At 31.9% G+C, this 25,153-nt stretch overlaps 1 protein-coding gene across 2 annotated transcripts; it reads left to right on the top strand.

Annotated features, from left to right (window-relative positions):
- Positions 1–11,197: 11,197 nt before the first annotated feature.
- LOC107917172 (uncharacterized) lies at positions 11,198–13,224 on the top strand. Of its 2 annotated transcripts, XM_041087232.1 has the most exons (4): positions 11,222–11,793; positions 11,880–11,980; positions 12,251–12,963; positions 13,117–13,224. In XM_041087232.1, the coding sequence occupies exons 1-3, from the start codon at positions 11,294–11,296 to the stop codon at positions 12,928–12,930; spliced, it is 1,281 nt and encodes a 426-aa protein (XP_040943166.1). In that variant the 5' UTR covers positions 11,222–11,293; the 3' UTR covers positions 12,931–12,963; positions 13,117–13,224. The 2 variants fall into 2 exon arrangements, with proteins under 2 accessions (XP_016702037.2, XP_040943166.1); XM_016846548.2 differs by having other exon boundaries at positions 11,198–11,793; positions 12,251–13,224.
- The last annotated feature ends 11,929 nt before the right edge of the window (positions 13,225–25,153 follow it).

Raw genomic sequence — 25,153 nt, 5'->3', positions numbered from 1 at the left:
AAATCAATGAATTGAAGTCGTGATTGTAAATCAGTAAGCTTTAAAACTGATAGTTGTGATCATAAATCAACAAACTGTTTAAGTGTAGTCGCGACTCTTAATTAAGTGTTCATAATTATAAATAAATGAACTGAAGTTGTATACATAAATCAGTGAGCTTTACAAATGACAATTATGATAGTAAATTCGCAGACCATGAGATTCGTAAAATCCTGTAAGTAGAAGGTCATGATCGTAAATTAGTTGAAGCTTTTTAGATAGTTCCTTTCTATTTTGAGAAGATCGATCCATTTCAAACCTCATTTCAAACGTATGGTGAAGAGATGTAGCTTTAGTATCACAAATACAATTTAAAAAAATTGATTCCTCTATCCTCCTTTCAAGGTTAGTTTTGAGTTCTTTTACAGCACGTCTATATTCATTATCTCTAGCATCTAACTTACTCTGAAGGGTAGAGAGGCCAGAATTAGCTAGTTGAAAATCATCTCCGGCAATGCTTAAACTAGTTCAAAAAATTTATATTCCTTGTAAACCAAGAAGTGTTCATGATCGTAAATCAATGAATTGAAGTTGTGATTGTAAATCAACAAACTTTAAAAATAACAGTTGTGATAGTTAATAAACAAACTATTTAAGTGGAGTTACGATTGTAAATCGGTGAACTCTTAATGAAAGATTCATGATTGTAAATCAATGAATTGAAGTCGTGATCGTAAATTAGTGAGTTTTAAAAATGACAGTTTTGATCGTAAATCAACGGACCGTGAGATTCATAAAATCTTGTAAGTAGAAGGTCATGACCATAAATCAACTGAAGCTTTTCAAAAATTTCCTTTTTTTTTTGAGTAGATCGATCCATTTTCAGCCTCGTTTTAGATGTATGATGAAGAGAAATAGCTTCAGCATCACAAAAACAATGTAACAAAATTGATTCATCTATCGCCCTTCTTTCAAAGTCAGTTTTGAGTTCTTCCTCAATACGTCTATATTCATCATCTCCAACATCTCACTTGCTTTGAAGGACAGAGAGGTCAAAATTAGCTAGTTGAAAATCATCTCTAACCACGCTTGGAACTAGTTCAGCAAATTTAAATTTCTTATGAACCCGAAAGTGTTCATGATCGTAAATCAATGAACTGGAGCCGTGATTGTAATCAACGAGCTTTAAAAATCTCAGTTGTGATCGTAAATCAATGAACTATTTAAGTGGAGTTGTGATCGTAAATTGGTGAACTCCTAATGAAGTGTTCATGATTGTAAATCAATGAACTGAAGCTGTAAATGTAAATCAACAAGATGTAAAAAAGACAGTTAAGATAGTAAATCAGTGGATCCACAGATTTGTATAATCCTATAAGTACAAGGTCATGATCGTAAATCAGCTAAAATTTGAGGAAGTTCCTTGTTTTTTTGGCAAATTAATCCATTTCAAGCCTTGTTTCAGATGGACTGTGAAGAGAAGTAGCTTCAGCCTCATAAAGACAAAGTAACAAAATTTATTACCCTATCTTCCTTTTTTCAATGTCAGTTTTGAGTTCTTCCTCAACACGCCTTTATTAATCATGTCTAGCATCTAACTTGTTTTGAACGGTAGAGAGGTCAGAATTAGCTAGTTGAAAATCATCTCTGGTCACGCTTGGAACTAGTTCAGCAAATTTACTTTCTTTGTAAACTAGGACCTGTTAATTATCGTAAATTGATGAATTGAAGCCGTGATTGTAAATCAACGAGCTTTAAAAATGACAGTTGTGATTATAAATCAAAGAACTATTTAAATGGAGTTGTGATCGTAAATCGGTGAACTCTTAATTAAGTGTTCATTATCATAAATAAGAGAACTAAAGTTGTATACGTAAATCAACGAGCTTGACAATTGACTATTATGATCGTAAACTCGCAAACCGTGAGATTCGTAAAATCCTGTAAGTAGAAGGTTGTGATCATAAATCAGTTGAAGTTTTTCAAATAGTTCCTTGTTTTTTTCAAAAGATCGATCCATTGCAAGCCTCATTTGAAACATATGGTGAAGAGATGTAGCTTCAGCATCACAAAGACAATTTAACAAAATTGATTCCTCTATCCTCCCTCTTTCAATGTTAGTTTTAAGTTCTTCCTCAACACGTCTATATTTATCATCTCTAGCATTGAGCTTGCTTTAAAGGGTAGAGAGGTCAAAATTAGCTAGTAAAAAATCATCTCTGGCCACACTTGGAACTAGTTCAGCAAATTTACGTTCCTTATGAACCAAGAAGTGTTCGTGATCGTAAATAAATGAAATGAAGTCATGATTGTAAATAAGTGAGCTTTAAAATTGACAATTATGATCGTAAATCAACGAACTATTTAAGTGGAGTAGCGATCGTAAATCGGCGAACCCTTAATGAAGTGTTCTTAATTGTAAATTAATGAACTGAAGCTGTAAACGTAAATTAGCAAGCAGTAAAAAAGACAGTTTTGATCGTGTAAATCCATGGACCATGAGATTCGTAAAATCTTGTAAGTACAAGGTCGTGATCGTAAATCAGCTAAAGCTTTTCAAAAAGTTCCTTGTTTTTTGAAAAAATCAGTCCATTTCGAGCCTCGTTTCAAACGTCTATTTTAGAAAAGTAGTTTCAACCTCATAAAGACAATGTAACAAAATTGATTCCTCTATCCTTCTTCTTTCAAGGTTAGTTTTTAGTTCTTCCTTAACACGCCTTTATTTATCATCTCTAACATCTAACTTGCTCTGAAGGGCAAAGAGGACAAATTAGCTAGTTGAAAATCATCTCTGACCATGCTTGGAACTAGTTCAGCAAATTTATATTCCTTTTGAACCAAGAAGTGTTCATGATCATAAATCAATGAATTGAAGCTGTGATTGTTAATCAGCGAGCTTTAAAAATGACAGTTATAATAATAAATCAACGAACTATTTAAGTGGAGTTACGATCGTAAAATGGTGAACATTTAATGAAGGGTTCACGATCATAAATCAATTAATTGAAGTCGTGATCATAAATTAACGAACTTTAAAAATAAAAATTTTGATTGTAAATCAGTAGACCATGAGATTAATAAAATCCTGTAAGTAGAAAGTCGTGATCGTAAATCAATTAAAGCTTTTTAGAAAGTTCCTTTTTTTTAGCAAATTGATCCATTTTAAGCCTCGTTTCAGACATATTGTGAAGAGAAGTAGCTTCAGCATCATAAAGACAATGTAACAAAATTGGTTCCTCTATTCTCTTTCTTTCAAGGTCAGTTTAGAGTTCTTCCTCGACACGTCTATATTTATCATCTCTAGCATCTAACTTGCTCTGAAAGGCAGAGAGGTCAGAATTAAGTAGTTGAAAATCATCTCTACCCTTGCTTGGAACTAGTTTAGCAAATTTATATTCCTTGTAAATCAAGAAGTGTTCATTACCATAAATCATTGAACTAAAGTCGTGATTGTAAATCAGTGAACTTTAAAAATGACAATTGTGATCCTAAATCAATGACCTGCTTCAATGGAGTTACGATCATAAATCGACGAACTCTTAATGAAATGTTCATGATCGTAAATCAATCAATTGGAGTTGTGATTGTAACTTAACGAGCTTTAAAAATAAAAGTTATGATTATAAATTAGCGAACTATTTAAGTGAAGTAGCGATCGTAACTCGATGAACACTTAATGACGTGTTTATGATCGTAAATCAATGAACTGAAGTAGTGATCATAAATTAGCGAGCTTTAAAAATGATAGTTTTGGTCTTAAATTAGTGGACCGTGAGATTTGTAAAATCTTGTAAGCAGAAGTTTGTGATCTTAAATCAGTTGAAGCTTTTCAAAAAGTTCATTGTTTTTTTTTTTAGCAGATCAATCTATTTCAAGCCTATTTTTAGACGTACGGTGAAGACAAGAAGCTTCAGCCGCACAAAGACAATCTAACAAAATTGATTCCTCTATTTTCATTCTTTCAAGGTCAGTTTTGAGTTCTTCCTCAACACGCCTATATTTATCATATCTAGCATCTAACTTGCTCTGAAGGGTAGAGAGGTCAAAATTAGCTAGTTGAAAATCATCTCTAGCCATGCTTAGAACTAGTTCAACAAATTTATATTCCTTGTAAACCAAGAAGTGTTCATGATCGTAAATCATTGAACTGAAATCGTGATTATAAATCAGCGAGCTTTAAAAATGACAATTGTGATCGTAAATCAGCGAACTGTTTAAGTGGAGTTACGATTGTAAATTGGAAAATTCTTAATGAAGTGTTCATGATCATAAATAAATAAACTGAAGTTGTGATCATAAATCAACAGGCTTTAAAAATGATAGTTGTGATCATAAATCAACGAACCGTGAGATTCGTAAAATCTTGTAAGTAGGAGGTCGTGATCGTAAATCAGCTAAAGCTTTTTAGATAGTTTCATTTTTGTAGTAGATCGATCCATTTCAAGCCTCGTTGTAAACGTATGGTGAAGAGAAGTAGCTTCAGCATCACAAAAACAATGTAACAAAATTGATTTCTCTATTGTAATTTGTGTAAATTCATCATCTAGAGCCTTCAATGACTTTACAATAAGCCTTAAAGTCTCCTCAGATGACTTAGAAGTATAATCATGTTTTCCAAGAATAGTTTCCCCTGAAGTATCACTACAATTGTCCATATACTTTTCAGTACCAAAGAATGTCTCACGTATTAATGATCAAACAAAATTTGCTAAACTACTTTGCCTATTTAATTTAGTTTGAGAGATAACTTCATTGGTATATTGGCATGATTCTGCATTTGTATCAGGTGGATTCTCACCAAATGTTCCTTGTAATCAGCTCAAAAATTGCAGGAATAGTTCCACTCAATTGATTCCTAGATAAATTAATAACCCTCAATGAAGTGCACTTCTCTAAGACGGCTGGTATAGGACCATGAAAAGCATTAAAACCTAAATTAAGAACTCCCAAAAGATTAATCTTTCCCATTTCTAAAGGCAACTCAACAAAGAATTCATTTAACCCAAGTGTCAAAACTATAAGCTTTGTAAGGTGGCCAATAGTAGGAGATAACCTACCTCTCAATACAACAAATGAAATATTGTCATCAACACCAACATGCAAAAAAGGATATAGAAAAGTAAAATTACCTCTAACTTGATCACTTTTCACTATTGTTTTTTATGCAGAGATTTGACGTACAGAACATGTAGAATTTAGGTTATAAGAAAGATTAAGGGTCGAACTAAACAAAGCAAACCATTGCATGCACTATATAAAAAATATCTTAAGTGGGTACATTAGATTTGGGTGTAAAGTTGAGTTTGGAGACCTAGAAACTTGCACGATTAGCATAAACGCGAGATAAGTGGAGCCTCTTTCAAGATTTTTGGAGTGGCTTAGCGTTGATTAAAATGCATAAGGGTGATATTGAAAGGTAGAGGCCTGCAAATTCAAGATCAGAAATGAAATAGATGAACCTTTTACAAACTCACATGTTGCTATTGTTTGATGATTCCATTGTTTCTTTCTTTTGGTCCTCCATTTTCTAAAAGTGATTTCTGGTCCCTCTAAAGTTTATGAGTTCCTTAGCCTTATTTGCGAGTTCGATCCATGCTCACCGCACCTTTGTTGATACAGGATTTAGTTGGTAACTCCAATTGGTTAGTTCATCTTCTTCCTAGTGAGATGGTTAGAGTATGGAGGAATGGGTCTTCTGGTGGATAAGGAGATAGAAAAAGTGAAGAGTCTTGAGAGCAGACACCCCTAAAGAGGGTAATTAGAAATGTATATAAATGGTGTTTTTTTCAGGTCGGATTCCTGGTGACCAAAGCTTGTCGGACTTCGGGTCTGGTTATGATATATTTTACTATAATTCTATAACACAAATCAAACCTACCAACAAAGATGAAGTCATCAATCAACAATGGTAAGGACCATCATTATTATAAGCAACGACGTTGTAGGGGAGCTATAAAACAAAAATAAACCAAAACCAACCTAATGAACTATCATACCGATAGTTACCAACACCATTTAGTGCATTGGGAGAGTCTACAAGGTAAACCAGTTGAAGAAAAACTCAGGCATTGCCATTAAAATAACTTTACATAGTAATGTATTCTTAAATGCCAGTCGCGATTATCAAATAACAACACCAGCATTTTAGTTCTGAGCTCCGGACTCGGCATTCTTCTTACTCTTTTGCTTTGTAATTTTTCTTAACACCCGAGTGGTGCCCGGATTCAAGTAAATGGACTTTGTCATTTTCATAGACATCTGCTCTTCCACTTGTATCAACCTCCCCATTATCTCGTTCTGCTATTTGCTTCAACTGCAGATAACCATTACAATGTTTCATAAGTACTTATCAAATAATAGTAGAAATTTCAACTATAAATGCAACAAAACTGAATGTTTACTTAGCTTTATTGTCCCTTTATCGGCTTATCGATAATAGAAAGAAAACACATCAAATCTTCGACATTAATTATATTAATTATATAGTTCAGTTGCGAAAAAGACTAATTTCAACAAAAACTAGGAAATCCATTTACACATTCATCATTAACCGCTTTTGTTCGCCCTACTTTCCACCCTTACAAAGTAAACTTCTTTTCCTTTCATTAAATATTTTAGAGGGATTACATTATATTGAAAACAAATAATTCCATTTAAAGAAAAGTTCAAAGCTTGTATGACTTCTGTTGAGATAAACATTGCCGTACAGGCCATGGTCTTTTACACAAAAGATAATAATAAAAATTTATTATTGCCGATAGCCACATTGATGTAGTGGTTAAAAAGTGGCGTTGGCACCACATTTAGGGCTCAAATATTATTCAAAATATCACTAGTTAAATATAAATTACATGTTAATGGGTTAGGTTATCCGTCTAAGCTCAAAAGCCTATTCGAAATTTGGAGAGGGTTTAAACAAAAATATGGGTCGAGCTTGGGCTTAAACATCCAATGCCTGAGCCTGGCTCGGCTCGGCCCATTTTTAAGTTAATAATGTTTTATGTTGTGTTATTTATGTAATTTATAACACATAAAAATAAATCTATAGTAGTATATATACTACTATTATGATGTAAACATTAACAATTGTTAAGGTGACTATATATAAAACTTTAATAATTAAAAATATATTTTTTAAAAATTAAAAAAAAATATGGACGAGACTAAAATGAGCTTGGGTTAGCCACTTATAAATATGGACGGATTTGGACAAAATATTATATTCATAATTCGAGTCAAGCTAAGTTTGGATAAATATAAAATGTGTTAATATCATGCATATACCCAACCCAACCCATAAAAACTTCTGATTACATGGAAGTAAAGAGTAAAGCTCCATTAGTGGAATCTACTAAACTAACCCTAGCAACCCAATTCGTGACCTTGTTTCCACTCTGAATAGGAAAAAATGTATAATGACTTTTTTGGCCTTTTAACTTTACATAAAAAGTCATTTTAGCCATGCATTTAATTTTTTTCCTTTTTTTAGCCTTTAAATTTGTATTTTTTTTATCAAATCATCCCAAAATAGATGAAAAGGTTAATGTTTTTTAACTTTGCTGATGTGGTATACATATGGATTGCCATGTGGATGACACATTAGCATTTAATTAATTTTTTTAAAATTTTATAATTTAAAAAATATATAAATATTATTTTTAAGAATTAAAAATCATTAAAATTATATAAAAAGTATAAAAATTATAACGAAAACATATTTTTATACTTTCTAAATTTTTAAAAAAATTAATTTTATGCTGACATATCATCCACGTGACAGTCCACATGTATGCCACATTGCAAAGTTAACAACCGTAAATTTTTTCATCCTTCTTGGGGTGGATTGACAAAAAATACAAATTTAATAATTAAAAAAGACAAAAATTTAAATGAAAAACTAATTTTTTTTTTTTTTTGTAAAATTGGAAAGCCAAAATAATCATTATGCCAAAGGAAAATGATTAAGAAGAGAAGCTATGGCACACCACAACCTCCTTCATCCTCAACATCATTCTCTGCGAAAAGTATCCTTTAGAACGACCATGAAATCAATTAAGGAACATTTTACTGGACTGGGCCTAATACCGATCCAAGTAATTTCAAATTTGTATGATACGAGTTTGACATTCAAGTAATTATAAATGGGATCAAATTTGAGAAATCTGATTGAATTATTCTAATTTCCAAAAGTGGCATGGTAGAGCCACAGAACACATGGGAGGTCAGCTGTTAGGTAAGCTTGTACAATATATAAACAGTCCATAAAACATCACGACAACCGCAAAACATTATAAGTTTCAGTCCCCGTTTTATGCAGCTCCAAATGTGATGATAAGATAAAGAGGAACATGGTCCGCCAACTAATATGAGCCAAAGCTGCACATGGCTGGTTTTTCTGCTACACTCACGAACCCCTCTTTCTTGCCTCTACTATGCCAATTATAATTAATATATATGTATCTCACCATAGCTTGTACGAGCAATATGTATGTATGTGGTTAATATGATATTATTATAGACGAAGCTATCAATGGATTGGCTTTTATACAGGTAATGCAATAATTTAGTAATAACATTTTTGTGGGATTCGTTAGTTTATTTTGTTTAATTAGTGGTTCCATAATGGATCAGTTAGGGAGTGATTTGGTTCCTGTAGTGGCTCAAGACAAGGGGACAATGCTTTACTTTTTTGATCCAATGGTTGGCCAAATCCGTATCGGAGTTTCAACAACTCTTTGGAAATTAAATATATATATATTCTCTTAAACATTCATTGAAAGTAATAACCCATTCCATCCAATCCAACACGTCCCGTAAACATAAATTTGAATAAAGTGAACATCACTACGTACTAAAGCCAGACAGGCTTCAGTTAATATCCCAAAATCCATTTATGCCACCATGAACCAAAACTTGGAGCGAGTGAGTCAAAATGTGAGGCCTACAAGCAGGTTGTGAGGAATGTATAGGGCCAAAGTTATAAGGTAGGGCATCTGGGGAGTATGGGGAGCTGGTTGTCGTTGAAATTTGAGTGCATGCACTCCCGCTATTGATAGCGATTAGTTAGGCACAAGAGGCTTTGGAATACGCACATTGGCACAGGGGATCCTTTTTTTCCCTTTCTGCGTGTCTTATATGACGTGGTCTTTGGCTCATGCTCTTTTATCTTTTTGCCAATTTTTGGAATCTGGTCCCTTATTTTTCTACATCATTATGCTACACTATCTAACCTACTACTCCACATCCCTGTTCTTTCTTCCTTTCTTTATATATATTGTCCAACGTCTTGAACATTAGAAATTATAAAGATAAGAAAAATACAGAAGAACCGCTTCCGCCAACCATTTGCTCCATAATGACATCAGAGAATCAAATTAAATGGATGCCTACTACCAAAAGCAATGTTAATTTGTTCATGGAGTACAGATTTTCTTTAGTTTTTTTATTTACCACTTTGAGATCGAGATTGAAAGTAACTTTTGCATTTAATAGCTTTTTTATTTCTCATACAACCACAAAAATTAGAAAGGTATGGTCTAAAAAAAGTCATTAGACCAATTGACTTGAGAACTGGACGATGGAACTAATTATTTATTTTTAATACTTTTTAATGTTTTATTTAATTTAATTGGATTGACCAATTAAACTGGTCGAACCGACAAATCGGTGGCCTGACTTATTCAACCACCGATTTAGTTCTAAAAGCTATGGTCAAAATATTTCCTATTGGCATATGTTAATAGTTGGATAAGCACATTTTTGTTTGATAATATCTAAATGTACCAAAAATGCTTTATATTATCCAGTACTTAAAAAATTGGAGATAAAATTTTAAAAAATAATAATAATTTGTCAATAATAAGGAGCGGGCCCCATAACTATCGCTTTATTTGTGAAAGATCGAGAAGATTTTATTCAACATGAAAATGAGTCTAACATCTGATGACTATTCTCATTATCCAACAATGGGTATGATGTCATGTGTTTTTAGGGTTTAAATGAATTATTTTTTAAAATTTAAAATTTTATATTTTTAATATTTTTATAATTTTTTATAGTTTATTAAAAATTTTATATTATTTATAATTTTTTATTAATTTTTATAGAATTTTAAATATATTTTATTAATTTTATAGTTTTTTATAATTATTAGATTTTTATAATTTTTAAAAAAGTTTTTATAATTTTTTTATAATTTTTATAAGTTTATATCAATTTTAATATTTTTAAAATTTTTTAAGAATTCTTATACATTTTTATAAAATTTTAAATAAATTTTATTAATTTTATAAAATTTTTATAACTTATTAGAATTTTATAATATTTATAAGTTATTATTATTTTTTATAATTTTATAAATTTATATCAATATTTTAATATTTTATAATATTTTACTAATTTTTAGTAATTTTTAATCATTTTTTATGAGAAAAATAGTATAGTAAGCCAAAAGTTACTATATATCACCATTTGATTGGTTTATCAATTTATTTTAATGGTCAACGTGATCAACCACAAATTCACAAATTTCATTAAATGAGGTTCTTAATTGATTATTTTAATTAATAGTAGGGCTTAATTTGGTGTGAAATGACTTAATTGATTTTTTTCTTTTTTTTATGGGTGTTTTTTTGACATACAAAAATTTTTAAAATTATTTGTGTTATGTCAACACGAAAGTATTAGCACACTAACATCATTAAAAATAAAATAAAATTTTAGTCAAATATTTTAGTAAAAAAATAAAGATAAATTGATAAATTTTCTCTTAAGAATTCCAAACCTCTAATTAACAATGCATGATAAGAACATTAGCTTCCTAAATTCAACCCTTGCCAGAACTTTTAAGAAAATTAGCATCAAAACAAATATCGACTAAGTTTCAATCAAATTTATTATATTTTCAACTTCAATTTTTCTAAAAACTTACAACGTAAATATTAGACGAAGGCCCTCATAGCCGTCTGAAAACCATAAATAAAGTGCCGGCGATTCACTAAAACAGTGGAGAACCGTTCGATCGGATGACTTCTCCATTGATGGAGTCCAAAATCATTAGATGGACCGTCACGTCGTGACTTGTATCAAGTGGTCCAAAACTTAAGCACTTGTACACAGATAAAGGAGAGAGTTATATAATAATAATAATAATAATAATAATAATAATAACATTAATGCAATAAATATGCAGCGACCCCACTCCCACCCTCCTCAATTTTCCTCCTTATTACCACTCTCAGATCCCACCCCATTTGCCCACAAAAGTTATAAGAAAAGAGAAAGAGCTGAATCTACACTTGTATTATTATTTATTATGGCTCTGCTGACTTTCTTGCCGGAGGCGGCGGCGGAGCCCATGAAACAACAGCCGAAGCGCCGGAGAAAGCAAGTGAAAAAGCAAAAGCAACCCACCACGTCTTCTTGGGATCAAATCAAGAACTTGCTCACTTGCAAACAGATGGAAGGGTCCAAAGTCCACGACCCTTCGAAGAACAATAACCCGGCGCCGCCTCATCATCATCAACATGGCTACTCAAAGCTGGGTTCCTCTTGTAGCTCCATCTGCAGCTTCAGGGACGTCGTTCATGGCAACACGAGGGTTGTTCACAGAGCTGATAACTCACCTGAGAGTAGCACAATAGGTCAAGAAACTGCGCTGCTCAGACGCAAAGCTGTTAATGGGTCGTCGTCGCGGTCCTTGTCGGGGTCAACAAGATCCAATAACAGCACCACCACCTCGTCTTCTTCAAGAGCTATTCAATTCAGGAAGCTTTCTGGGTGTTATGAATGTCATACGATCGTTGACCCCAGCAGGTATACTATATAAATATAGAATAAAATAATTTGAAATTTTTTTCTCATTTTCCAGAACTTAATTTAGAAAATGTGAAAAATTGCAGGTATCCATCGTCAAGAACAAGTATCTGTGCCTGCTCACAGTGCGGAGAGGTGTTCCCAAAAATTGAAAGCTTGGAACTTCATCAAGCAGTTCGCCATGCAGGTACTGTAATTTCTATACCTATTACTTAAGTCATTAAAATTGTTTATCCAAAGTTACAGAAATTAAAATGAAAACTTTGCAACTTGGACAAATCAGTGGGTTAAATTGCCCACCACCCATTTCGGAAATGACTGAGGCATATGACGTGGCAAGTAGTGTGTAATGGTAACGCTAAATTTGCAGGGTTTTGTGAGGACCGTACCCCACCGACAAGTGAAATTAATGTTTATTATTTTCTTTTAATTTGATCCCAGTCTTTTGTTGGTTTAGTTTCGGAGTTGGGTCCAGAAGATTCGGGCCGGAACATTGTGGAAATTATTTTCAAATCCAGCTGGCTAAAGAAGGACAATCCGATCTGTAAGATCGAACGGATATTGAAAGTCCACAACAACCAACGCACCATCCAACGGTTCGAGGACTGCCGCGACGCAGTGAAAACGCGCGCCATTAATAGCACCAGAAAGAACCCCAGGTGTGCCGCTGACGGCAACGAACTCCTCCGTTTCCATTGCACAACCTTGTCCTGCTCCCTCGGCGCGCGCGGCTCCTCCAGCTTGTGCGGCTCCATCCCCGGCTGCGGCGTCTGCACCATTATCAGACAAGGGTTCCAAAACAAAGGCGGAGGGACCGCGCCAGCCGCAGAATTCAAGGGTGTCGTCACAACGGCCAGTAGCGGTAGGGCCCACGACTCAATTAAGCGTACGGACGGACGTAGGGCCATGCTGGTTTGCCGTGTGATCGCGGGAAGGGTGAAGCGAGTGGCGGATGAAGCGCCGCCGTTGGAGGACGAGAATAGCAGCGGCGTATCTTCCTCGGCTGGTTCGTACGACTCTGTAGCTGCGTACGCCGGGGTTTACTCCAATCTGGAGGAGCTAGTTGTCTTTAATGCAAGGGCTATCCTTCCTTGTTTCGTAGTCATTTACAAAGCACTTGAATGTGGACTGATATGAAAACTCAAAATATCTTTACTTTCATAGAATTAGGGTGAGTTTGGATGGGCGGTGTGTTTAGCTGCGGTTAGTGTAAAAATAGTGGTGGCGGTGAGATTAGATACTGTAGCGATACTGTAGCGTGAGACAAAAAGTAAGTTAAACGCACCGCACCGCAGTCAATCGCCCTTCCAAATAAAACCTTAGTCTAATCAAACGATGCTCATTAACAGTGTACATAAACTTTGATCTTACGTTGTGGCACACGGGATCAAACCCCCCTTTTTTTTTGGAATTGAATTATAATGTTTGTTAGCTCAACTGCTTAACCGCATGCGTGGCAGCTGATTCCTGTTGCGCCAAATTAAATATTTCTGTGTAATAAATAGACAAAGCAACGCCAAAATTTTCCTCCTCTTCTGCTACTGAGTCTCTATATTTTATGATTTGACTATTTTAAATTTAAAATTTTAATCTTCCGTCAAATTCATTAAGTTTTTTTTTGTGACATTAAATTTTTAAATTTTGCTATTTTTAAATTTTGATGTGTTAAATATATTATCATATATGTAATGTCACGTTAGTTTATTATTTTTACATATTACTCTCTAAGATTTTAGTTAATGGATTAACAATTTTTATTTATTTTAAGATTAAAATTTTAAAAATTGAAAAGTTTAAGAACTTACAATGATTCAATTGAAGAATGTAGATTAAATCTACAGTTAAACGCATAGTATAGGACTAATAATTAAATTTAACTAAATCAATAGATCAGAACTAAAAGTATAAAAATTATTTAAAAAGGGACTAAAATTGATAGAACTAAATAATGGTAAAATGCAGCCATTGAATCGTCTCCTTTCACAGCCTTAATTCACTAACCTACCCACTCTGCATTTTTTATGGGTTGAAGGTACCAAAAATAAATTAGAATTATTATATAATATATACCGATAAATAATTTTTTTTCAAAAAATTGTCACATATTTGGTTTTAAAAAAATATTAAAAAATTCAACAATTGTCCTTTATAACTTTATTTGAGTAATGATTTCCCATGTATAAACCTGAGATAATTGAGAAGAGCAGCATAATTAAGAGGCACGTGAGATTGTCTTGGAAGAATTGCAAAGGATTGAGAAAACGAGGTGAATGAAGAAATGGCGGCGTTCTTCTTGTTTTATGTGCTTTTTGTAATTTTCCTATAAAACTTTAATTACTGAAATCTCCCTAAACTATTCTTTAATATTGGACTCGTGTCATCATTTTTAAAATATTTATGATAAAACCCATTTGAAATCAGGGGCGGTGGGGAAGGATTTAAGTGTGTAATCTTTTTTTATAAATTAATATTCACAATTGTTACTGAACTTGAATTGCTTGATTTAAATTTTTTAACCCTTAATTGTTGTTAAATTTTTTGCATATAAATCGTGGAATAATTAATTTTTAAGACAATGATTTTAATAGTATTATCTAATTGGATTAATATATTATCTTTTACAAAGTATAATGATTATATTTTATAAATTAAAGTGATTAATTTTTAAATTTTTGGGTGAAATACATAATTAAATAAAAGATGGAATTTAAGAAGGTAAATAAAAATCAAGCAGTGAGGGTAAGGGTCCTAATCAAAGTTGTTGAAGAGAGCTACCATTAGTTTCATTCAATACTTAAATAGAATAAGTAATTAATTTGATCCTTTGCTTAATTCTAGTTTTGGTATTGCTTCTCCAAATGACATAATTATCAAACAGATAGGTAGCCTTATGATTTAGAATTATTTTCAACTAATTTTGCCAATATGTTAATACAATTAGAATAAAAATACAACTCGGTTTATCAATGGATAAGCCAGTCATTGGCAGTTGGAGCAATATTTGCAAGCAACTATTAGGTAAGATGCCAGAGAGGTTTTTTGCTAGCCAGATAGAGATGAAATGGTTGGAACAAAGTTTCAATTATCTCGACAACTCTGCGAGTGCCCTTAAAAAAGAACAATACGCCTAAGCATAAATCCCGAGGTTAATCAGGGGTGTTCTAATGCTTGATAAATCTCAAACTCTAGTACATTTAGGGTCGCTACTATAACTCGTCAACTTGAAAGAAGCGACACGACTCAATTGGGGATTAACTGTGTTTGACATGTTGTATCGAGAGATGTGTCAAGCAACACAACCACAAAAAATTAAAATCAGTGGTTACATACTCCTTCTGTAGTCATGGGCATGGTATTGACTTACGAGGGAGAACCAACGAAGATTGACCTAAATTCTACGAGCAATATATCAACATTTTGGAGCATATGTATGATTTCATACCTATGCGTAAACCAATTCTCGTATCAGAATTGGCGACCTCTCCAAACTACATGTCATGGTTTAGACATCATGGCAAGCCATATATACTGTTAGAGGAGCAAAAAACTAGGCAACATCGTACAAGGTGGCCAAGACGACCCTGCCAGAATCCTAGGTCAAAAGTACATGCTGCGACGAAGTCATCATCAGCTCTAACCCAACACGAGGCACCGATGGTTGCACCACCTCCCCACCAGTGTCCTTCATATTATTCTAGTGTATTCACTAACCCTGTTATTTTTACACAAGCACCACACTATGCACCACCGTTCCCTGTATCAACACCTTCTGCAGGTATGTTTTTTGCACCACCTCCATCCCCAACACCATATTACATGCCAATGCCGACAACAACACCGACGTATCTGCCATCTTTGACCATTCCAATATTTTATCCGTAACCAAGTTATGCGACACTATACACTTATCCGCGGCTAGTGTCGTAAACACCCCCGGTGTCATTGTTCTACTGAGGTGGCTAATCTTCGCAACCATCTATTAGTAAAACGAAGGACATACAATGGCAACCTAGGACGACACCGCACACAACCACGGAGGAAGGAGATGAAGCTGAAGATGGAGCTCGAGTTGAAGACGAAGAGGAAGAAGATGAGGAGCCGAAACCTCAACTTGTACGAAGAAAATCGCCTTGCAACCAACACCCATCGGGTTGTGGCACAAATTTGGCTTGACGATGCCAACGATTTTTTTAAAAATTTTGTTATGTAAATCATCGTTTACTTTATTAACTTTTAAGTTGTATTGCATACCATTTTTTCCATCCACAATATATTTGATATCAAGAATATATACTTATTAATCTAATTTAATTAACATATTAGATACCTCACTATCAATCACATCATATATAATTTAATTTAAATTGATTTTGGAATCATATATAAATATAACATTTTATTTTTTATCGAATTCATCGAGTTAGAAATGGAAAAAGAAGTAATCTTGTTTTATTTTTTTGTTTATTATATATATGATATTTTTTAAAATATAATATACTAAATGCACTAAAAGCGTTAAAATAATTTTTTAACATATTAAAAATACTTTAAAAGTATTTATATTAAAAACACTACTATAAATATAATAAAATATTTATTATATTTAAAAAACACAAATAAATATAATAAATATTTTATTGTATTAAATATATTTTTAAAATTTTATATTTTGGGTTGGGTTATTTAATTGGATAAGGTTTTTTTTTTTTAGGTTTTGGCCTTTTGGGTAATGAGTTTAATTGTTATTGAGTTAGTTATTTAATATAAATAAAAATAAAAATATATAATTATTATTTAACATATTTAATTAATATAATATTTTTATAACATAATATATTCGGGCCTGGTTGGACCGAGCTTGAACAAAAAATCTCGCCTAATGCCCGATCCATGTAAAAAACAGGTTTTAAATTTTACTCAAGCTCATTTTTCGTGCCTCATATTTTTGTCCAAACCCTCTCATTTTTTGGGTGGGCCCTCGAGCCTGGGCAGGTGGCTCGACCCATGAGCAGGTCTAGTTCTAAGGCATTTGTCACCCATTTACATGTTGTGCATTACACGAGTATGCAATCTAGTATACATACATAAAAGAAAGAACACAAGCATATATGAAAACTTTTAGTTCTGAGCCCGTTTGTTAGGCCCGACCTGAAAAATAGGCCTAAAATTTTGCATAAGCTCGGCTCGGATAAAATTGTTGAAACTTGAACCCGACCCGCCCGTATTAATTTTTTTATATTATTTTATATATATTTAAAAATATAATACATCAAAAATATTAAAAATATTAAAATAAATGTTTCCCAACAAATTGAAAATAAATTAAAAAATAATATGTATATTTAAATAACATTAAGATAGGTGCAACTTAACAAGCAAATGCCTCTAAAATAGTAACAAAATTAACAATAAAATAAAATTTATACAATATCCAAACAATAACAACAAAATAGTAATAACATGGTAGCGGAATGGTAGCAAAATAGTGAAAACAAAACAAAAAAATAGGAAAAAAAAGTAAAAAAAAAAAAAGAAGCAAGAACAGTAAAAAAAAAAGCAACAGTTTTTTTTTGTATATTCAGGCTAGGCTGGGCTCGGGCCAAAAAAATATTACCCGATGCCGGACCCATTTTCTAAATGGGTCTTATTTTTTTGTCCAAACCTATTTTTCGGACCTATATTTTTACTCAAACCCTTTCACTTTTTGCGCGGTCAACCATGAACAGGTCTAATCCAAAGTAATGAAAGAAACAATTTATGTTATTATATATTTTTATAAAATTTTATTAAAAATAGTTTAATATATTCTAATTAATTCATACGATGAGCTTGTGCATTGCACGAGTAAAAAAAAGGGTTAAAATTAATGAAAAAAAAGGGTAAAAAAAACTAGTTAAAAATAATAAAAGAAAGTAAAGTTACATAAATTTAACAATTTTTGTTTGGATAAACAATGAAAAAAATAGAAAATAGTTAAGTATAATGATTTTTTATAATTATAACATTTCCATAAAACTATTTATAAAAGAAATAAAGGACAAAAAAGACATTCTACAGCTTGAGATTTTGTTTTATTTTCTTTTCACAAACTTTCCCCCAAATTGAGGTAAATAAAAAAATTGAAGTTTGAAAGAAAAGCATTTATTTTTCCTAATTTAAATTATTAATTTTATCCCAACAAAACACCCTTCTCTTTTCTTTCCTTTTCCCACCCAACCCCCAATCTAATATAGCCTACTCCTTCATATGCTTCATCAAAATTTGTCTAATTCTTTATATTACAACCTAAAATTCATGTTTTTTTCCTTCATTCAACCCAAAGCGATTAGATAAGAAATCTTTTCTTCATTTCTTATTCAATTATGAATAGAATAATAACCTTAAAGCAAAAATCTCAAAAATCTTATCCTACCTTTCTTTCTACCCATCAATATCTTATTTCCTCTTCTTAACTTTTTTCCATCCTTAGATTTAATTATTTATTTATTGCCTACATTTTCTCTAACAAATTGAAAAATAATAATAATAATTTCTTTCACCCCTCCAACTTTATAAAAAAAAAAAAGTTATTTTAGTCTTCCCTTTTATTTTTCATCTTTTTAACTCTTGAACTTGCATTTTTTTGTTAAATCACTCCAAAAATAGATGAAAAAGTTGACGTTTGTTAACTTTGCTAATGTGGCATACACATGAATTGCCACGTAGATGACACATCATCATTTTTTAATTTAAAAAATATATTTATATATTTTATAATTTTTAATAATTTTAATGATTTTTATTTTTTAAAAATAATTTTATAATTAGAAGGCCAAATAAGTCATTATGCCTTTCACAAAATCACATCTTTCCTTGGCCAGCAATTGTCAAAACAGTTTTTAATGGCAAAAAAAAAATTATTGAAAGTTAAATACAATAGTTAAACATTAAAAAAGACATCGAGTTTATTGTTAATCACTTTATAATTTTTAAGAAATATATTTTAAGAAAAAATCAATTCACATTTTGACAACTTAAATTTCATAATCTATATGTCTTCAAGAAAAAAAAATCACAATTTATATTGAACAATTATCTTAAATTTAATTTTTATAATTAAACATATTCATGAGTCTATATATCACAATTTAAGGAAACAATCCCACATTTTCTAGGAATAAGCTACAAAAACCTATTTATAAGTCTATATCTACACATATCTCATACCTCACATTGCTTAAGAAAACAAGGGAAATGAGACTTTGGGTATAAAGACATGTTTTGCAAGTTTTATTTCCACCTTAATAGGTGACACAAAAAAAAATGGTCTTGCCAATTTTAGTGTTGATGTGGCAAGTTGGAAGCGTTTTAGTGGTAAGAGGGGAAAAACGTTTCCAGCTAGACACGCTTTTTTGAGTTTTTCCTGAAAATAGCACCAATTGGGCGTGTTTTAGTAAAATCAGCCCATATCCGTCAATTTTAAAAAAAAGTGATCTATTTCCGTTATTTTGAAAAAAATGGGCATTTTCTAATAATTCAGCTCTCATATGCGTTACTCGATGAGTTATAAATTTTAAAAATGGTTTCTTTTAAATGTTTTTTTTATTTTAGAGTTAAGACTAAATTGACAACTTTTGCAAATGCTGAGGGCTAAATTTATTGACTTTTTTAAAATTAGAACTAAAATGACATTTTGTAAACATTGAGGGCTAAATTTGTTGATTTTTTTTATATTTAGGATCAAATTGATAGAACGTGTAAATATTAGAGACCTAATTTTATTACTAGACCAATAAAAAAAACTCACATCAACTCAGAGTGATTAAAATATTTAATTTTGAAAAGTTCAGTAACCAAATTGAAAAAAAAATAGTTAGGTGACCAAAATAGAACAAAAGACATAGTTGGATGACAACTTTTAGAATTTACCCATAAAAATAATTTTCAACATGGATTTAATGTTTAACATCATTATTTAACAGATAAATTTAACGAATGGACTAATTTACACGTCTTGAAATGTAATTTACTCACAAGGGCTTCCTTAGTATATTTACCTTTAATTCTCAAATAAAGAATTTGGAAATAATTACTTTATAATCATAAATTTTAAAATTAAAATTTTAAAATCCAAATTTAATTTTCAATTTCCAAACTCTACTTAAATTATATTTTTATAAATATTTTATGGAAAATATTTGGTATAGTATAATTGAAGTTTTTTTATTCCACGAGTAGAATTAAGGTGTTGATAAGTGATTTATAAATATAAAACAATATATTAAAAATATAATTTTAAATATCTTATAATATATGCAAAATACACCGAGTATTACGCATAATATTTTTATATATAAATCAAGTGGATTACCAAATATCATTGTTCAGGTTGAATTCTGTTTGGTTTTACCTGGACTCTTTCCATGCGAAAGGGATGGTTTAAAATCCTCTTGTGAAGTGCCCATTGTTGACCAAACAAAGCAATAAGTCCCTGTCCGAAGAGAATCCTGCCCTTAGGATCGAACCCGGTTTTATCAAATGAGCCGCCTCCTGTGTTCATGGTGACCTCCTTGATCAGATCCGGGTCAGATATTGCTAGCCTGGGTTGTGAACCAGACCAATAAAAAAATGGTTTCCCATACATGTTGGAACACTTGTCGTAGAAGGGAGCCACCCGCGGAAGGACATCGTGGTCGCCGTCTTGAAGTGGAGATGGCTTCGATATTGCTTCTTCGAACAGACGGCGGATCTCAGGCATGTTTCCGAAGATGGGACGGTAGCCGGGACCGGTTACTCCTTGCTTCTTGAAATGGTTTTGGATTCTGAAAGGGATCCATATGCTGTTATATGCAAATTTGAAGAGACGGATGCAAAAAACTGCCACCAAAACAAGAATGAGATGGGTCATTAGTAAAATCACAGTAAGATAGAACTGATGTTTGGAAGGGTGGTGGATAGAAAGAGGTGATCACCATATGTATTTGCGGTGGAATGATATCACAAAACATTCAATAATGTACCAATCATTGTGCCTTAAGATTTCACGAGAATTGTCCAAATATTTCACGTGTTTAAAAAATCGCATCTGTTCGAAATTATTTTTGGGTAAACTACATCAGTTTCCCTTAATTTTATTTAAAATTACATTATGGTCATTCAACTTTCAAAAGTTACATAATAGTCACTAACGTTATCAAATTGTTACATTTTTTGTCACTCGGCTGTTAACTTCTGTTTAAAGAGTAACGTTGCACCTTAATTCAAAGGTTAATAGCTAATTTGGTCCCTGAGCTATAGTTAAAAAAATCATTTTGATATTTTTAAAATTTTTTAACAATAATTGTAAATTTTTTAAAAAATTCTTAAAAATAAATAAACAATTCATATAAGAAATCAATTGCAGCGATGAATAATCGAGAATTTTGAAGCTAATTTTTCCAAATCCAATCTTATCAAAAATCAAAGTTTTTGAACGGTCACACACACACACACAAAAAAAACATTAAATACCCATTTACTTTAATCCTACTCATTTTTCATTTGCTTTGTTGTTTTACACTCTCTTCATTTTCATCTTTCTTTGCTTTTTTTCTTCTCTTTTTCCATGCACATTGGACTCGGCTCCGCTCTTCCCACATCATTAAAAATACATATATATGTTTTATTTATAGCTGAAAATAAAATCTTGACTTAAAATTTGAGAGAAGACATGGTGGGTTTAGAGAAGAAGAATAAGAAGAACACTTTGTATTATAAATTTAAAAAATTCAAAATTTCAAAACTGAAAGTTACTCAAATACTCAATCAATTTAGTAAATGGAATTTCAAAAAAGAAATGATGAGTTTAGAAAAGAAGTAGGATACTTTGTATTATAAATTAAAAGAAAAAAATCTCAACTTTCAAAAAATCGAAACTTACCAAAAAACTCATACAAACATTTTGCTCTCTCTCTTGCCCTTTTCTTTCTTAATTTTTTAATCTTTTTTTTCGTAATTATCAGAAGAATCCTACAACTTATATTTTGTTTATTGAAAACTCGAGTAGAAACAACCAGTCTAATAGTGGTATTTGAATCTTGCATGGAGATGTATTTTTCTAGGGCTTTTAGTACTTTGAGAAAAAATACAAAATAAAATTTTCAAAACAATTTAAGGTAAAACATCATGAAGTTGATGTGATTGAAGGTGTTCATCAACGGTGGAAAACAATTGGAATTTAGTTTGAAATTTTTAAGATTTTTTATATAATAAAAATTTGCAAGAAATATTAGTTTAAAAAAATTTTAGGTTTAATTTTAAGAATTTTTTAGATTTATACATATTTATATATTTTTCAAAGAATTATTCTTTTTTAATTATTTTTTTAGATTTTCTAATAATTTTTAGTCTAAGATTTTTAAATTTTTTATTGTTAAGAAAATTTCAAAAATATCAAAATAATTTTTCAACTATAACCCGGTTAACAAATTGGTTATTAACCCTTTGAATTAAGGTGCAACGTTGGAAGTTATCAACTAAGTGAAAAAAATATAACAATTTGACCACATTAGTGACTATTTTATATCTTTTGAAAGTTTGGTAACAGAAATATAATTTTAAACAAAGTTTAGGGACAGTTGGTGTAGTTTACCCAAAAAAATTATGCTAATTTTTTTTTAAAATATGCTAGTGTATGTGTTTCATAAAGTCATTCCCCTAAAGTATAATAACTGAGCTCTTCTTTATTATATAACATTACAAAAGATACTTATCAAGTCCAATGAATTTGTCATAAGTGTGTTACCCTTATAGGATATCCTTAATCTCTTTGGGATAAATCTTTTTCCCAATATGATCTATTATATTTCATAGTAACCATTACATTTTCTTTCATGAAAAGCAAATTACTAACAAATAGTAATTAAATCATTTATCAATAAGATAAATGGCCCATGGCCATGTTACTTTCATCTATCATGGAATGCCAATAAGAAGACATTATTTACCCTTTAATTGGGTTATGAATTCCACTGTTGTGGAATGATGCTACTGTTGGATCTAGTGCCCTAAGTGTAGTATTTTCGTCTATGTATACTTGTATTTTTCGAACAAATTGGTCTAATAAAATATCCATTGATTACATTAATATTCTTCGTATATTGTCCTTAACGATTTTTGCATGCAAAGCAAAATAGAAGTGATAAGAGCTAAAAGTAACATATTTTAACCTCATTCTTAATACGTTTTTGGATTATTATCCGATGTTACTTTTTAATTTTATACTTCTAATCCTTTAAATTCATGTTTTAATGCTTAATAGAGCACTTGGGAGAAAAAGGAGCATAAAACAAGCAAAAATTGGATCGTTGAAGTAAGCTACATGAGCCACATGACCTGAACCATTCCAAACGAGTAGACCACACGGTCGTGTGACCCACACGAGTGTGTGGTAGGCCATGTCAATTTCGTCGAATTGTGCATCGAATAATATAAAATCACAATTTTTAGGTTTTTCAAGCATTCTAAGACATATATATGACAAAAATAAGAAGATAGGAGGGAGTCGTCAGAGAATATTCAAGAAAACAACTTGAAAAACACAATTGACACTACACCAAAATAGGCTTTTAGCTGCATCTTTTGTGGCGTTTGGATGACAAACGCCGTTAAAAATCGAGCATTAGCGGCGCAAAGCATAAAACGCCGCTAAAGATCTAGCATTAGCGGCGATCCTCAGAAAACGCCACTAAAAGTCGGACATACAGTGGCGTTTTCTAAATAAACGCCGTAAAAGAACATCATTAGCGGCGTTTACAATCAACCGCCGCAAAATCTCTTAATCAAAACGCAGCGTTTTGGTCTAGATGTATACTAGAATTAGTGGCGATTATGGGAAAACGCCGTTAAAGAAAGTACTAGCGGCGATCATGAACAGCGCCGCAAAAAGTCTTAACGAAAACACATCTTTTTGGTCTTTATGTATATTAGAATTAGTGGCGCATACGAAAAAAATGCCGCTAAAGCAAGTATTAGCGGCGATTTGTGAAAAGCGCCGCAAAATATATAAACCAAAACGCAGAGTTTGGTCTTGAGGTATATTAGAATTAGTGGCGCTTATTGGAAAACGCCGCTAAAGGAAAGTATTAGCGGCGCGTTGTCAAAAGCGCCGCAACATATCTTAACCAAAATGCAGAGTTTGGTCTTGAGGTATATTAGAATTAGTGACGCTTATTGGAAAACGCCGCTAAAGCATAGTATTAGCGGCACGTCGTCAAAAGCGCCGCAACATATCTTAACCAAAATGCAGAGTTTGGTCTTGAGATATATTAGAATTAGCGGCGCTTATTGGAAAACGTCGCTAACGCATAGTATTAGCGGCGCGTCGTCAGAAGCGCCGCAAAATATCTTAACCAAAGTGCAGAGTTTGGTTTTGAGGTATATTAGAATTAGTGGCGCTTATGGGAAAACGCCGCTAACGCATAGTATTAGCGGCGAATAGTCAAAAGCGCCACAAAATATCTTAACCAAAACGCAGAGTTTGGTCTTGAGGTATATTAGAATTAGTGGCGCTTATGGGAAAACGCCGCTAACGCATAGTATTAGCGGTGCTTGGTGAAAAGCACCGTAAAATATCTTAACAAAAACGCAGCGCTTTGGTCTTGATGTATATTAGTAGTAGTGGCGCTTACGGGAAAACGCCGGTAAAACATATTATTAGCGGCACGTTTTGGGAAGTGTCGCTGGGTTACTATATAATGTAGTTTATTATATATTTAGTTTTTCATATTTGGTTTAGGTTTAGGGTATTAGGGTTCATTATATAATGTTTATTATTTTTGGATTACAATTTAGGGTTTACAATTTATGATATAGGTTTAGTGTTTTTGGTTTAGGGTTTGAGAGTTTGGTGATTAAGGTTTAGTGATTATTATAAGTTAAAAAGTTTATTGTATATAGTTTTGGGTTTTAGGGTTAATCATTATATAATGTTTATTATTTTGTGAATATTAGAGTTTTGAGTTTAGGGTTTATGATATAGGTCTTGGTGTTTTGGGTTTAGGGTTTAAAAGTTTGGGTTTGGGGTTTAGGGTTTAGGCCACTTTAGTCATGTTAAGAGGTTAATTAGTGTTTTAGGGCTTGATGCTTGTGGTTAACGATTTGCAGTTTATAATTTAAGGTTTACAATGCATGGTTTTGGGGTTTAGGCAATTTAGGGTTTAATGACTTTTTTGGTTAACGCTGCAAAATGTATTTTATTTTAGGGTTTAGGATTTTGAATTTAAGATTTAATGTCTATTGTTTATAGTTTTAGGGTTTATGGTATTGTATAATTTTTTATTTTGGATTAAGGGTTAATGTGTTAGAGTTTGAGTTTAGGGTTTAATTAGGGTTTGAGGATACT

The sequence above is a fragment of the Gossypium hirsutum genome, chromosome D01 (assembly GCF_007990345.1).
Source record: "Gossypium hirsutum isolate 1008001.06 chromosome D01, Gossypium_hirsutum_v2.1, whole genome shotgun sequence".
NCBI lineage: Eukaryota > Viridiplantae > Streptophyta > Magnoliopsida > Malvales > Malvaceae > Gossypium > Gossypium hirsutum.
Note: the sequence above shows the minus strand (reverse complement) of the source record. Positions and strands in the feature narration are given on the sequence as shown.